Consider the following 17,700-nt stretch of genomic DNA (forward strand, 5'->3'; position numbering starts at 1 on the left):
GTTCTACTAAGAAAAAAAAACTTGTTTTGGTTTTGTTCACCCAAGAATTAAAATTCTGTCTCAATACACACACTTATGCCATTCTAAACGTGAAAAGAAGGAATCTGAGTAAATTGTTCATTCAGGTTCTGTGAACTGGAGAAAGCCATTCTTCTTATTAAGGGGTCGTTTACGTGACAGTTTTTGACTAATTAAGGAAAATGTAAACAATGTTTTGTTTACACAACGGTGGTGTTTCGGGGGCCTGAAAATGTATTTTAAAAACCGTTATCATCTTGTAAACCAATGAAAGCACAAATTTGTCACTTTATGCACATATATATTACAGTGGTCGAATTGTAAAAAGAAAAAAATTTCAATGGGAATGGTGTGGTTGTTACAGTACCGAGTTCTGATTGGCCAATCGCTGTTATTTAGTTCGTAATTGATTATAAGTAGAGAATTTTAAAATTTCATGTGCATGATAAGTTTTACGTAATACACAAAATTAATAATCCAAAGGGGATGGTAAGGGGGGAATGGTGGTTTTACAGAGAGGATGCTTTTTGTCATTTTTTTCGACCAGGGGGATGCCATCTTCCCTCAATTCGAGCCCTGCATATTGCGTGTTCAGTCTATAGGTAAGAGCGCAGGTGTGTTTCATTACATTAAGTGGCATCGCCAACTACTGGCCTGGCATACATAATACTGCATTTTTTGTCATTTTCATGGATCTGTTGTCATCTGTACACATGACTTTTCAAAAAATGCAAAGGAAAAACTTTTCCATTTTTAGTACATTGTTGTCATGTAAACATACCCTCAGAAGTGTACCATCAGAATGATTCTGAAACTTTCAAGGTAAGTAAAAAAATAAAATAAATACACACAGTTGCTTTAAATCCTTACACTAAACTACCATATGGCTTCAGAAAACTTATATACTGTAGTGCAAGAGTCATGCAAACCTCTATTTTGGAGCTTGACAACCTTTACTCCTCACAATACATTACATAAAAAAGAGTGTCCAGAATATTCTTCCAAAAAAAATCACCAGACAAAATCAGACAGCATTACAGAATGATTTCAGAATTTAATTTTTGGGTGCACTATTTCTTTAAGAAAACAATTCTTTGTTAGCAATAGGAAACCAGCTGGTGCTACCATCCGGTAATCAGCCTACAGAGGTTAAACTAGCTGGGTTGTTCTTCCATGTCTATTGTTTAGTTTTTTACAGTTTTGCCGTGGAAATCAAGCATATTTTTCCATACAGAATCTCTTGACAGATTTGTTCTCTCATGCAGCCACCAGGACCCTTAAAACATCAGCCTTGTTTACTGTACCAGTCAATGTCTCACAATGCAATTATATGAATGGAGTCAGCAGTGCCCAATGCTGAGATCAGAAAGAACCATGAGCAGAGATTAATCTGCATTGCATCCTGGGTGATCTTTCCTCAGAGCAGTCACCAGTGTGCCTCCCCTCATGACAGAGTCACATTTTATATCTCTATGCTAATGTGATGAGCCTTCGCTCGGCCAGGCTCATTAATCTCACGGATGAGTCTGCATGCTCTGGGCCTGAGCCACAAGTTAGACCACAGTGTGTGTCCCCTCCCCGCTCCGCTCTGCTCAGAACCTGCTCCCTGAGGAGTCATGACAGCACACTTCACTCATTCGCTCTTCCTTCAGTGCCATAAAGATGCAGGGAGAATGCTAAGGCTGCATGGTACTGAACAGTCCTCTGGTACTAAACCTAGTCAGCTGACAACAAAAGCCATCGTCCTACTCACCTTTATAAGCCACTGATTTGGAACGCTCTATGTTATTGAGGAATTAGATAACATGGTAACTAACATGGTAACATAAAAATACATACAAATTTGAGTAAAATATCATTTTTTATCAATTTTAATTACTGAATTAAATTTAAGCTTATTTATATTTTGGCATTTTTCTCTAGATTATGGGTACATGTAATATTCAAAAGATCGTGGTCAATAAGATTTGATTTCCTTTTTTATTCATTATTTTTTTAAATAAAGGATGCATTAAATTGATCAAAAGTGACAGTAAAGTCATTTATAATTTGACACACAAAAAAAGTTTATTTCAAATAAATGCTGTTCTTTTAAATTTGCTATCTATCAAAGAATCCCCCCAAAAAGTATCATGGTTTCCAGAAAAATATTAAGCTGCAGAACTGTTTTCAACATCGATAAGAAATGTTTCTTGAGTACCAAATCAAAATCATTTTTGAAAAACTGTGACACAGACGAGTGCTGAATATTCAGCTTTGCAAATTGACACGTAATAATATTTCACAATATTACTGTTTTACTGTATTTTTTATCAAATAAATGCAGCTTTGGTCAAGTCACCTTTATTTATATAGCGCTTTTAACAATACAGATTGTGTCAAAGCACTTTGGTGAGCATAAGAGAGTTCGGTAACACTTTTACAATAAGGTTGCATTAGTTAATGTTGATTAATAACTATAGAATTCTATAGTCTTTGCTATTAAATTATATTAACAGATACAACTTTTGATTTTATTATTGTTGGTAAATTTTGAAATGACCATTTACTGAGATTAATAAATGCTATAGAAATATTTTTCATTAATGTTAACTAATGCAGTCGATTAAATGTTAACAAATGGAACCTTACCAAGACTTCTTTCTAAAACAATTGAAAACCTTATTGACTCCAATCTTTTGAATGGTAGGCTAAATATTAAGTTAAATCAACTTATATTTCAGTCTGTTTGTGACACAAAACTGAAAAAACCAACAACTTCTGTTCTACTTTTGTTGTGCTTTTGAATGCCTTTTGAAGCTTAAAAGCTTCATATTCATATGAGGGTTAGTTAAATGCGACATTTAAGCTCACAGAATACATCTCTGTGTTGTTAGATATACCATGTTTGTTTTTAGCCACTGATAAGCAGACAAGTGTTTACATGAGAAGTTCACTGCGGTTACTGAGCACTTTAAATCACTTGTCCAGCACAGACACAACCAAATGAAAACTATCAGAAGCTCATAATATGACATCTCTTCAATAAATGAGAACACCTGGGTGAGCTGCAATGACTGATTTTACTTTCATTAGTTCAATACAGACTGGTTTGGACAAAGATGCTGTATTATGTTTTCTCTTTTTCTCATTATCATGTTTTCTCTCTCTTCTCCAGGTGGAGTACATGAATAATTCATTTTATAACTCGTCCGTTTAACCAACTTGATAACATTTCAAATTTAATGAAAAAACCTCAGGGAACATATACAGGCGCCTTTGTGTGTTTGACAAAGAAAGTTTCCTCATTTGAGCAGGTGAGAAAAAAAAATTTCTTAAGAAAAATGTGTCTCTATTGCCTTGAACAAGTACACCAGTAAGGGTGCCTTAAAATCACACACAGTAGGGTAGGTAAGTACTATTACATTGATAGGCATTTATAATTTTTGCATTGTACTTTTCAATAGCAAATGCATTTTATGAGTCTTGGGCTCTTCTGGTGAGTGGGGAAGTAAATTTAGTTAATTTTAGATTTGATGCAGCACCATAGATGTGCTTCTTGGGCTAATAAGGAACTGAAAACTCTTTCAGCAGGTAAGCCTATTATGGAAAAGAAAAGCTTCTCTGTCAAAAAATATCTTCATTTGTTGAATAGCTTCGGACTGATGGCATAAATTACTGGAGTACTCTTGAATTATGGTCAGTCCTACGCTTTTTCCGACATGAAATTCAAAAATGAAGTGCAGTTGAGCAAAAATCGCACAGCCTACAGTAATGAACATGATGTGTTGTAAATGTCTTTACATTCTACATTTGTTAGCTTTAGATGGTTTAAGAGGCATACATTATGAGTTTTATAACCAGCTGTACAACTTTGTATTAATTTCTGCTAAGAAAATGTAATAAAACAGCAACGATATGTAATAATATTTTTAATTGTTGTTAATGAACAAATACTAATCAATGCTTAATTGAATAATTTAGAAGAGTTTATTTCTTCATCTGAAAATATTTGGAGAAATGTAGCATTATACATCATTTGCTCCTCAATTGCATCAATCGATCCTCTACAGTGAATGGGTGCCGTCAGAATGAGAGTCTAAACAGCTGATAAAAACATCACAATAGCATCTTGTGTAGTGAAAAGCTGCTTTGCAAGAAATAAATCTGTCATTAAGATATTTTAAACTTCAAACTGTTGTTTCCAGCTAAAATACGCATCATCTATTGATAATATTGGTTTACATTTACATTTATGCATTTAGCAGACGCTTTTATCCAAAGTGACTTACATTGCATTCAAGTTACAGTTTTTACATTTTATCAGCTCTTGCTTTCAATTTGCATTTGAATAAAACGAGAGTGCGAGTCTGCTATGTGATATAGGTGACATGAAGGTATTGTATAAAGCTGATATGCAGCGTTGCCATGAACGATGGTGAGCATAAGTTCAACCTCTTGATGCTGTGACTGAACAATCAACATCAAATATTCCAAAGAGCCACGGAATAAAGCTAAAATACAATAAATCTCTTAAAACAAACAATTCTCTTCTCCTAGGTGAATGTGTATGCCATGCAGAAACTGACTTTGCAGTTTCTGGTTTCTTTTAATAAGTTTGCAATCTTCCTGGAATGGGTACAGGTAGCCATGTGAGATGATTCAGGGCTTACATCAGAATTTCTAACAATCTACACTCACACAGGCCTCCGTTTTAGACCAGATCATGTGTCTAGCCTGGCATGGCTCTCTTTTTCTGCAGGGAATAGAGCTCTGTTTTCTTTTATGCCAATCCTGGCCGTCTGAGGTAAGCAATACTCACACAATCTGCTGAAACACCCCCTTATCTATGTAGGTCCATTAATATTACACATTCAGCAACTTTGTAGGCACAAAAAATAGCTGCATACAGTAACTTTGACCTTACACTCATTTTCTCTTTTATATCTTGCTGTCACCGTAAGTGTCAAAACAAGGAATTAATAACTCCCACATGCACCCGTTAAAGTTGTGCACATCATTAATTTAGTCAAGGCAGTTGAGTAAATCTAAACACAGGAGGTAACAGGGACAGTTGAAGATGAAAACATGAAGAAAAAAAACATACTTTGCCTGCCCATGCAGGCAAACCATCCAAATATGTATTTTTGAATCTGAGATTATTTTTGAAACAGCCTGAATAAAATAAGATAACCATTGGTTGCATTGTCATCTCATGCCCTAAAATGTGTATTTGTATGAGTGTACGACAAACACAAAAATGTATTTTATCACTTAAGGTCAGAAATGCCATGTAGGATTAGGATTAAAATTGCATTCAGAGAAATGATAATCCATGGTTGTTGTCAACTAGACTCAGGCCTGATATTTTATACAGTAGATATTTCCTTGTGATGTTTTCTTATTTGAATTGTAGCAGTGAATGCTATCATGTGTTATGAACTTGAGTTGAGTGTGTTGCTATGTTTAGGTTTGATTTTTGTGTGTTTCTCAAAAACAAAAACAAATGAATGTCAATTCTGTCCATAAAGTTTATTTTTTAGTAATTCATTTGAGATTGGATGTTACCTAAATCCTCAATTATGAGCTCTGCTCTGGGGAAAAATAACAATAACAACAACAACATTCCAATGTGCTGCAGTAGAAGGACACAGTGATGCCAGGGGTCAGAGGTGCTCTAGTAAGCAAGTCTCAGGCCATAATCAAAAGCAGCCCTGCGTGTATAAAAGAGAGATAGAGAGGGCTTTTACCTTTCAGTTCAACTGTGCACAAATTGAAAACAGTTGCGGGAAGGTATCACAGTAAAAGTTGCTTTCTTCCATAACAGAAACCATTCATAACACAAGAACAGAGATAGTTGTGGCAAACCAATACTCCCATCAATATTACACACTGCAGCTGGGGTTGCCAATTTCAGGCGAATGAAATTAGATTTTGAGTTTCTTTTTAGGAAAGTATGGGGAACTCTCCATTTATTTATACAACACATGCCATTTGAGATTATAGAGTGATGCTTCATCCAACAATGAAAATGTTGTCATCGTTTTCTCTCCCTCAAAATTTCTGTAGTGTGTTTTGGTTCTATAAAATTAAAATCAGTGGGCTCCAAAGTTGTTTGGATCCTAGCATTCTTATACATATTTTGTGTGGTGCAGAAGAAAATAAAATGCATGCATGAAGGTGAGTAACTGACGGTAAAATATTGTTCATTTTTGGGTGAACTATCCCTTCAAGTGTGTATGTTAAAAAATGTATGTTTGACTGTTAAGTGCTAAAGATGAAGGCTTTCTGACATATGATTTTGTTGTATCATTTTTTTTTTTTTATAAAAAAAAAAAATAGATACATTTCATACTAAAGTTTCACATACCAATGCACAAATATCACTTTAACCAACTAAGGTAATTTCTAAAGCCACAGAATTGTGTCTGTACATAAATATTTATGGATGAACAAGCACAATTAGTTACAAAGTTTTTTATTCTTATTTTTTAGATACTTTAATTAACATAGTGTCACATCCAGTGAATAAAGAAACTGATTATTGTGTGTGATCCTCAGTCATTTATGATTCCTTATTTATCTCTGTAACCATTTACAAAGTTGGCAAGTGTGTGATGCCTAGCATTTTAAAATCAGTTCCGATTTTAAAAGTTGTCTAATGTATTCTCTTTACATGTAAACAATTCTTAATGCTTCTATGTGTGGTTAATGTCATGAAGGTCTTTTGGAAATCTTTTGCATATTATCGATTGCATATTATACAGGACAGTTAGCAACTCTAGTAACCCAGTTTGCACTACTGTACATTAACTAGCTAAACTGTATTCAACCAATGCATACATGACACATCTACTATTGAATCTGCTACAACAGTGGAGAAATGTTCTTCTGCCCGATGGAGTCCACCATGTGAAAACTGGAGTTGTTGTATCTGCAGAAGAGAACCAAAGGGCAGGACACACTTTACAATTCATCTCAGTAAAGCTCCTCAGCGACAAATGATCAGCCACAACACAGCATTTCCATAGCTTCATTATGCAGTGGGTCCCCAGGCGCAATAATCATGATATCAAATGACAGGCTTTCTTCGGGCCACCACTGTAGTTGTAAATAAAAATATGTTAATTTGACTTGCGGTATTTAAGCAAGCAAGTTGCAAACATCATTTGTTTGAGTTAATTTGTACAAGATCAGGGTGTTCTGAGCAGAGGGATATGAGCCAGGGAAATGACTAGTGAATTAGCTAAGTAATGATAATCATTAGTTTTATAGTTTTAGTAGAATTATGTTTTGCAAGGATGCCAGTTAGTTTACTCATATAATAACAAAATAGAATTAATGTAGAGTAAACTGCTTGTATAATACCAATATTAGAATTCACAGAATTCAATAGTACAATTAGTTTTGCCTGTTTCTCTGAACAAATTTATTGAAATATAATACATGCAATTACCCACAAAAATCTAAATAATAATAAAAATAAAATCTATTACAAGAGGCATGGTACTCTTGCACATTCATGAGGACAAATCAAAAGTCCATGGCAATGCAAAACTACAGATCTCTATATACATTTGAGCACAGCTCTCAATACTGCCTACTAGCTGTGGTGGAGGAGTGCAGGCTGAGTAGGCTACTAGCTAAACGTTTCTGTTGTTAATGTTATGTTTCACTGTTTCTTCGAGTTAAAAGCGGTCTCTCATTCTTTACACAAACTCTTCTTTTTAATACAAATTATGATTTTTATCTCATCAGAGATGAATAGACACATAAAAACATTGTTTTACACTTTACTGCTCAATGACAAATTGTCATTATATCTATCGATGCAAGTTTCAAAGTGTATATTATCACACCATTTAATGTTACATAATTTCTTTTTCCAGCCTGCACTATAAAGCATTTTGAGTGGCTATACACAGCAATAGTCATATAAAGCATTTGAAAACCTACTGTCTATTTGATATTGTATCCTCATGTCTGTTTATCATTTGTACGATTGTTGTGCTTTTTTATATCGTAAGTAGATATAAACAATTTATTTACTATTTTGTTATCGCTTATTTGCTTTCCATTAACGAAAAATAAATTATACAATTTTACATATTTTTTGTTGTTGTTTTTATTTCATATTTATACTCTGTATACTAACATGCTGTGTATCAAATCAAAGTCTCATCAGGTTTGTGAGTTGTTAAACATTAGTTATCAAAACCTCAAAAAATGCACAAATCATTGCATGACATTTGCGAAAACAGATAACTCCATTTGATTAAGTAATGATAACTCAAAAAATACAGGTAATTACAAAATTAAAGTTCATTAAAAGTATGCTTTTTATATATTAAAAATATTAAAAGCAGATAACTCCAACACTTTTTTTTTGGCATAAGCAGATAACATTTCATGTTTCAGAGTTGAACATAAACACTCGTTTAATCTTTGTAATCTCATCAGCTGACAATGTAGACGCGTGGCAGGCTTTGTTGTTGTTATTACACGCAAACAGGAAGCTTTTCCCTCTCCACTGTAACATGCTGCTTTAGCAAGGCTCCGTCAAAAAGTTTCAGCTTTTCCTTTTATGCCCCAAGAAGATATCACGAGTTGTCAAGTTCGTCGAAATGATCCATCCTCATCATTTTTAGTCAACTTTGAAACTCCTCAGCTAGCACGTCTTTTGGAAGTGACTAGCGGCCTTGTCACGTGAAATAAATACTGCGTGCTGATTCGCTGAAAAGGATTTATTGGGTTCTGTTCACAAACATCAAGGGCGCTGCTGTAAAACATGAATTTGCGATGCCTTTAACAGTGGTGCTATGGTGACAGGTGACAGCCACATGCTATAGGCTATGTGGAGAATGTTGCACGGCAGTGAGTTCATTTTTATAAATGTGGCGTTTATTGGTTTTTGCAAATGAACTCTTCGCATGATTCAAGTCATTTCAAGATTAATTTCTATTTGGACATGAGTCATGACTAAAAATGGTAATAGTGAGAAGTGTGGGAGATGTTTACTTTGTAACTAGTTTGTGGCATTCAGGCAGATTCATGATGCACCTGTTTGAATTTTTGTTTTTATTATTTTATTTTATTTTTTATTGTGTTGTATTTTATTTTATTTTTATTGTCTATTGTTTCTCCTTTTTATTTATTCATTTATTTCTGTTTTAATCTGATTTATTTTTTGAGGAGGCACTGGCTGCTTTGCTTCCTGGGAAAAAAAAATGTCGAGTTTAGAGAACTATCATAATGCAAAAGGAGTCGCGGGCGTTCACTAGAAACAAAACATTGTGCTCGTTTGTGTTTGAGAGAGTGGAGCGCGCGCGTGTTGGGAAAGTGGGTGTCGCTGTGCACGCTGCTGGAGGAGCTTCAGAGCGATGTGTCGAGGACTTTAAACACACTGTGTCATACAGTGGTGGAAGGAGGGAAATCGCGCCGTACTGGATCGTATACTGCAACACTTCTGATGCAATGAGTCCGACCGTTTCCATCCTGATCCTATGTGTCTGACGATTCACTTTCCGCGCGCGATGCTCTGACTGCCGTGTGTTTATATATGGAGACACCCTAAAAAACAGTCAACCGGGAAATGGTAACACATGAACCTCTTCACTGGAAGGAACATGGTTGAGAGGAGCAGTAAATTTCTGTTCATCGTTGTCGGCTCGGTTCTGTTCATGCTGATTTTGTATCAGTACGTGGCTCCGGGGATGATGAACTTCGGCTCTCCGCACGGGTACATGCTGGAAGACGATGCGGATCTCTTCCCGACTCCTGATCCACATTACGTGAAGAAATTCTATTTCCCCATCAGGGATCTGGAGCGGACTGTGGATTTTGAAATCAAAGGGGATGATGTGATCGTGTTCCTCCACATCCAGAAGACCGGCGGCACCACCTTCGGGAGGCACCTGGTCCAGAATGTCAGGCTGGAGGTTCCGTGCGACTGTAGACCGGGACAGAAGAAGTGTACCTGTTACCGACCCAATAGGAAAGAGACCTGGCTCTTCTCTCGGTTCTCCACCGGTTGGAGTTGTGGCTTACACGCGGACTGGACCGAACTGACCAACTGCGTACCGGGGGTTTTGAACAAAAAGGAGAACAGGATGAAAAACCAAAGGTGATACTTGTGCAGAATTGTTTTGTCTGAAGTGCTGGCTGTGTCTCAAAACCCTGTGAGCTCTCTTCCAAAAACCTTTGGGGCATCATAGGCGTGTGCAGCCACAAAATACTGTCTCAAAGGGATTTGAGGCACAGCCAGTGCGTAGAAGAACTTTAGCGAGTAGAGAATAACACTTGCCCTCAACTGCGGAATACAAGACTATACAGTAATAATTATGCATAAATTCACTGGTTATAGGCTTTTCATACTACACTTGGGTTAACCTCTTTTAAAACTTTGGGTAAAGGCCCGTTTTAACCCTGTAACGTTTCACATCCCAAAGAAGGTTAGCACTGCTTTTAATCCTAGATTAACCTTGACATGCGATGCTGCTACAACGTAAACAACGAGTGTTGTCATTAAATATTCACGCACTTACGTAGGCTTCGTATGTCGCGTAAACTTTCAAGTCTTAAGAGAAAGGGTTAAAATGCCGAACAGTGACGGTGGCGCGACTACTGAAAAAGTATGTTTTAGCAGACTTCACACAAGCGGAGTGGATCTACTTGGTGACATTGAACGGTGGGCAAGCGGTTTTTAAAACAGGTCGCGTGCTGTTTTCCCACCTCTAACCAGTGTCACTGAAATCATACATATGCAAAGAGCGTTAAACCAAAGGTTGTAAATGCACCTGACCACTCAGGGTATGTATGAACAATGTAAAACATGAAACAAGATAACCCAGGATTAAGTTTACTTGGGGTTAAAATTCAAAGGGTGAAAAGCCCAATGATGTTGAGTCTAGTTGGATTTCTGTGGTTACATGAAACTGGATGGCGACCTTTCAAAAAATGAACATGAAACCATAGTAGGCTTATAAAATAGTATTTTACTACATGTAAAAATTCAGAAAAGACGGTTACTTGAGCTAACGTCATTAGAAAGTTAGAAAGAACATTAGAAAGTACTATATTGGTTCATACCTAGTGATAAATGTAGCCTAATGCATTTTGGACAAAACTATGTTTACCATGTTAAAGTTTTGTAAGGTAAAACTCTCATGGTGCCCGTCCTTCGATTTCAGGAGGAAAACAGAACTTGCTGTGTTAGATGTTTGTGTCATTCGATTTAGCATGTTTGTGTTTTCTCCAGTGATGGAGGTGGAAAATTACTCTGTTGTAAAACAGCCCCGTGTAAACACTGTAGTGAACACTGGCTGCCAGGATAGTGATTACAGGACTGACCACATCAGGACACACCATAGCATTCATGTCAGGAATAACTGGCCACTGGTAGTCAGTGTCCTCTTGTTGTATTTTGGTTAAGAAGTGACTTAATTACCTTTCCCGATATATGGTGGTCTCATAAAAGCATTTAGACCCACAGCTAGTAGGCATTGGAGCAGGTTACTGTTTGCGAAGTGTATTACGCTTACTTTTGCGATCATGTGAAATCCATCTCAGAGCCATGTACGTAGACTGTTTTAGTTTTTAATAGGATTTTGTGGATTAAATTATCTAAGCTCTGCAAAGTCAAATACACCAGATCAGATTTAGCAAATAATCACCAGCCCGACTCCTATTCCTGAAAGAACACAGTCTAGATCCAACATCCCCTCGAGTGTAAAACATCCCTCATATCACAGCGATGGCATTACTCTTGTTGCTTTTGGCGACCTTAGGAATGCAGCACTGATATCGATGCACATTCCTCTCCTTGATTAATCTCTCCTGTGATAAAGGCAGACAGACCACACCAGTGCGATTCTCCCCTAATTCATCACACATGTGTACATGTTCGTTTTGTCTGTGAAATTAGCACAGGGTCAGCGGTAAAAGAGGTGAGAGGAGTTTTGTCATTTTGCATTTCTAATATCTGCATTATTCCAATAATTAGATGGGACATACTGTGCATAGATAATTCGGATTTGATATGCTGCTTTGTTGCACAGATCAAGCGCTCTTTTTACATTAGTTACAGTGATTTCAAAGAGCCAATGTAGGGTCAATTGAAACTTTGTTCATTGTTATGTCTTGAAGCTGTAGGGAGAGTTTTTTGATCCGCTTTAGGAAAATTAAAAGGATGAAGACAATAAAAAAAAAAAGCAATTGAGCCGTGATGGTGGTCACACAGTAGGCTGAGAAAAGTGGCACTGTTTATGACCCGTGAAATCTCTTGTGGAGATTTTGAGCTGCTGAGGACTGCTGGGCTGTTTGTCTTGCTGTGGCTGTATTTTTAGACTTTGTTTTTAATGTAACCAAATATCAATGTGAACTATCATATTTTATGCTTGTATATCTGGCCTACAAGTAAAAAAAAACTTTGTTAGTTGCCAGATTACCAGACTGCTCATTATAGATTGTTGCTCATTATAACAGTTTTGTTCGTCATTGAACATTTCACAGGGATGTGCGCTCATTTTAATGGTAATTTTGTGCTTTGTTATTGTCAGAAGATCAGCAAGTATGTGGAACTTCTTAATTTACGTTTTTGTGAATAATTCATTAAAAAGAACTGTTCAAAAGGGTAATTTGTTTGTGAATCACACTTTGTTGATTGGTTGCATCTGCTTTCATTTTATTTGCAGGCTGAAGCTCTAATTATTATAGGTGTTGTCATGATGCTGACAATTAATTTGAAAGTTTACTTGTCACATTTCGAATGGCGGTGACATGCTTTTTTAGTGGTAGACCAATACATCGCCAAGGCTGCTATATATATTGGAAGTTATTTGGGATTCTTAATTTACTGGATTGACTGTTCAGTTTTTTTAAGTTTGGCTGATGGTCTTTAAAGGGTTACTCCACCCCAAAATTAAAATGTTGTCATTAATCACTTACCCCCATGCCGTTCCAAACCCGTAAAAGCTTTGTTCGTCTTCGGAACACAATTTAAGATATTTTGGATGAAAACCGGGAGGCTTGTTACTGTCCCATTGACTGCCAAGTACATAACACTGTCAAGACCCAGAAAAGTATGAAAGACATCGTCAAAATAGTCCATCTGCCATCAGTGGTTCAATCTGAATTTTATGAAGTGACAAGAACACTTTTTCAGCGTATGCTGAAACATCCAAACATATCTTAAATTGTGTTCAGAAGACGAACAAAGCCTTTACGGGTTTGTAGTGACATGGGGGTAAGTGATTAATAACAAAATTTTCATTTTGCGGTGGAGTAACCCTTTAAATTAAATGGTGTGATATGATATATTATATTGTATATATCCTTTATATTGGCCATCGGCCATCCTGCTCTCTAAAACATCAGTACTGGCCATCAAAAAAAATCCATTTTGGTTGACCACTACTTGTTTTTTTTTCTGAATGATTTGAAGATTTGTACTTCACCCTTACCCTCTTCAGTCTTAACTGCTTATTTGTGAGATTAGGTGCACTTTGGGCGGCCACAGCACAGAGTTTAACACCTGTTGTCAGTCGAGTGAGTTTCAGTTCATGGAAGCCAGCTCCATTCCCACCAACAGGCAGGAAGCCACCTGACAGCTGTGCCAATATGCATGCTTGTTAGACATGTTTAACGGGCTTGTTTACATTTAAATCTCTCTCGGCTCCTGAGACTTTGGAAGCGATGCCCGTTCTCCTCTTCGTGGCCATTAACGTGGTGAAGGACAAGCTTTTAATTACACATAGGTCTTATTCGGATTGTTGGGATTTCTAGAGTCACATTTTCCAAATCGCATTCACGCCGTGCCGCTCCCCTGGGGACCTGGCGGACGTGAGAGCGATGGGGGCATTTTAATTACTTAACGAGATGTGTATCACCACATTCTCATTGAGGTACCGATTTCAGTCAGGAAGCCATCTGGTGAGTGGTGTGTTGCTCTCAGGCATGAAGCACAGGGGTTTCTGATAGACTAGTGAATGGAGACCAGAGGAGAGTGAAGTCTTGTGTGGGTGTGAGAATGTTTCCCACAGCGAGTGTGTGTGCAATCAGCCACCAGCGGTTGTGTTTTACCCACCCAGCCACCCCCAATGGTGGACTACCAGTATTTACCAGCTGCTTTTGACAGGATGTAATCTGTTTAATGAAGGGTCTGCATCTGCTCTTTGGCCGATATGCTCCGTAAGAATAGGTGAAAGGGGGCTGCTGTCTGTTTGACGCCCCTTAAAGAAAATTCATCATCTCCTCGCCCTTATGTTGCTCAGATCTAGAGATGCAATGATAGATAAATAGCTGATAATAATTTTTATGTTATGGCTGATAGCTGATATTAAAATTCTGTTTAGTTTAATTGAACAATTAAGCACTTAAAAAAATTACCTTAAATGCCAAAAGTGAATTTAGGAATCATTAAGCAACATTATAATGCACAGTATGAAAAATTGATATTCATTTTGAGATTTGCTTAAGATTACATTTAACAGTATAATGAAGTAAAAAAAAAAAAAAACTAAACAAAACACATTTGCAAATATAATGCACATTCTTACTTAAAATGTGTTTCCAAAAAATGACTTAAAGTTTTGAAAAAAATCCAGCTTTCCTTTTTTTTATACAATATAGTTGAAGGTGGCTACTGGCTGTCAGGCTCCAAGTTCTCTATTGGACTCTTCTGCTACTTTGTGAGGAAATGACCAACATTTTGCTATTCTGTCGCTTTCATAAAATAATTCTCATTTATAGTTGAATTGTCTCTTTAAGTAATCTATTTGCTGTGATTTCTCATTTCTAGCCGTCATAGATGAAGATAGAATCCCAGTTGGGGGGCAGCATGGTTAGGAGGCCTGGCGCAGTGATCAATCAGACACAATTAACTTGAAATGACAAGGTGCTGATGGGGTACCAGACCACGTTGTCATGTTCCTGTTATACTAGACATTTATTGTGATTATTTAGGGGGAAAATGAAATTGCATGTTCTATTGGCATGCAATTGTGAGCTTCAAAGAGTAATTTTCAAATTATCATATTAGGCCTGTATGAGCTTGCATTCAAGATCATGGAGAGAGAAAGATATGTCATCTAGCCTAATTATAAAAAAATAGATGAAATGGATGTCTCAGCACACTGACCCCCCCCCCCCCCCCCCCCCCCCCCAAAAAAAAGATGTTATGACAACTTAATCAAATATAAAAAAATCAGATGTTATGACATCAAATATGAAATTAAAATGGAAAGTTAAATCATCATTTATTTTCTAACTGTTCCTAATTTGTTTGGCTCAGCTTTTCATTTAATCTGTCATTTTGGCAGTACAAATGTATTAAATAAGAAAAATGCTAAAAAGAAGCATTTTGGTTAGTGGCCTCTGACTTTTGGACCTCACTGTATGTGTATCTATAAATGTGTATTCTCCTGGGAAATTGCCCGTGTGTGTTTGTGTGCATGTGTGTGAGCGATGAGAGAGGATTCTGGGCCGTGTGCACCTACTGTCACTTTTTTCCCATGTCCTGTCTATTTAAAGATATTGCAGCAGATTTTGAGTCCCAGTCCAATAAACTGGCACAGAAAAATCCTGCAGTACTGCTGTCAGTCTTTTCTTTTAATTTCGTATATCCACACTCATTTCTTCAGCCTCTCTCTCTTTAGCTCTCCCCCCATCTCTTCCTGTTCCTTCAGCGGTGTCAGTGTCTAATCAAACAGGCAAGATAATTTTCCACACTGTGGCTTTATGGATATGGGCCGCACAGTATACCCCAAGCATGACTAGAACATTAGAGGGAATGTATTTTCATGGAAGATTTACTGTAATTTCTAAAATGGCAGGCCCTACTAATGGACAACTGGCTTCTGTATTGTGAATAACAATATTTGGTGTACAGGACACCCCCACAGACTCCCATCATGGTGTCATGGAACAATTAAATTCTGTTTAAGTCTGTTATTTAGACCTTTGCTTGGTCAATTGTTTTCCTGTGATGATAAGCAAAGATTTTAGAGCTCCAGTTTCTTTAAAATGTCTTCAAAACCTCATGCCTTCAGTCTGGATCACTGTAGATTTTTGCAACTGAAGTCACTATAAGTGGACATCATCAGATTCACTGTCTGTACATATAGGTTGAAGGTTGTAGGTAGACTAAAATTTGAAAGGAGTGGTGAAGACATTAAATAATTTGAGCAATAGGAAGAATTGAGCATGTCAACGCTTGAATCTGACCATTTTCCTAATTTAATTAAAGGAATAGTTCACCAAAAAAAACAGAAGAGTTGCTGATTATTTAGTCACCCTCAGGCCATCCAAGATGTAGATGAGTTTGTTTCTTCATCGATTTTGAGAAATTTAGCATTACGTCACTTGTTCACCAGTGGATCCTCTGCGGTGAATGGGTGCCGTCAGAATGAGAGCTGATAAAAGGATCACAATAATCCACAAGTAGCTTTTGTTTTTGCATGTAAACAGTGCTTGATATTTGCATATTTCTCTCCTGATTCAGCCTAGACAACTTTTTCACCGGAGGAAGCAATATTATATATAAAAGGCTCATTTAAATATACATTTTCTTGCTAATTTTAATTTTTAGGTGAACTATTCTTTAAAAAAAATACCTTGCACAAATGCTCAGTGCTGGGATGCGTATGTTTAAATACCATTTATGTCATATGAATGTGCAAATGTTTATTTACATCTCATGTCTTATAAACTGGTCAATGGATGAGACAATCAGCTTTCTTTTTAGATAATTCGTCAAGGCAGAAGTGACAGTACTACTTGCAGTAGCTCCAGAGATGAAATTGCAATGGCTTTTTTTAATGCTTTGTTTGTAAACGAATATGTGAATCAGATTGCAATGTGAAGCATTCCTATAAAAAGAGCTTTCAGAATCTGAAATCAGATTGTATTCATTCTGACTGATGAAAATTAGTGCATGTAAACACACCTTGTGTGGTTCAGTCAACTCCATGTTTTCTCGAGGTACTTTAGAGTTCTGGTAGTTAATATGGCACAGTAGATGATATGTGTGGAGCACAAAGTACCATTGGTATAAAGAAATTAGCAGAAGCTCTCAAGTAGTGCTTGATATTGGATGAAGATGTTCTTCACTTCAGTCTTGAAGATGTTGTTCTCCATATTTGGCAACGAGGACTAGAGAGCCACATTGCGACTGTTATAGGTCTAGCCCTTTGCTTAAGAGTGTGTGCATATTGGTTTGCCGGTCCACAAATTATAGCCTGATGTGGTTAGCGGTTGTGTGATCTTTGTGGTTTGGAGGTCAGTAGCTCAGAGCTTATAAAATCCTCCAGCTCTCCGTGTGAACCCGGATTCTGGCTCTGGGAGCGTGGGCCAGATGGCTTGGCAGTCTCCAGATCTGCTTGGAGCAGAAAGCGGAGGTTCTGACAGGCCAGGTTTTCCTGGGCCGGTAAGAAAAAGCACTTGGAGGCAGGCCTGATAGCAGCAGCCTGATCTTGATGTGTTAATCCCATCAGATCAGTGTGGATTAAATACAGGCTGCTCAAAGCCCGTTATGTGGTAATGCGGAATCTGTGCCCGCCCACCGCGAAATCAAGAGACCCGTACTTTTGGACAAAGTTCTGCTTCTAAGAACGTTTGATTTCTATGTTTGTGTCCTTTCCGCATTTTATGAATAATTCATCTTCAAACTTGTATTCATAATTAGATATTCTAGGTCTAGGGGTTGAG

At 37.1% G+C, this 17,700-nt stretch overlaps 1 protein-coding gene across 1 annotated transcript in view; it reads left to right on the forward strand.

Moving 5' to 3' along the window:
• Positions 1-9,303: 9,303 nt before the first annotated feature.
• Positions 9,304-17,700, forward strand: part of hs6st1a (heparan sulfate 6-O-sulfotransferase 1a) — a 135,716-nt gene continuing 127,319 nt past the window's right edge. Inside the window, exon 1 of the mRNA XM_079379114.1 lies at positions 9,304-10,120. Coding sequence (XP_079235240.1) covers positions 9,600-10,120 — 521 coding nt within the window. The 5' untranslated portion in view covers positions 9,304-9,599. The remainder of the gene's footprint in view (positions 10,121-17,700) is intronic.

Source organism: Barbus barbus (genome assembly GCF_936440315.1).
Source record: "Barbus barbus genome assembly, chromosome: 26".
Taxonomy (NCBI): Eukaryota; Metazoa; Chordata; class Actinopteri; order Cypriniformes; family Cyprinidae; genus Barbus; species Barbus barbus.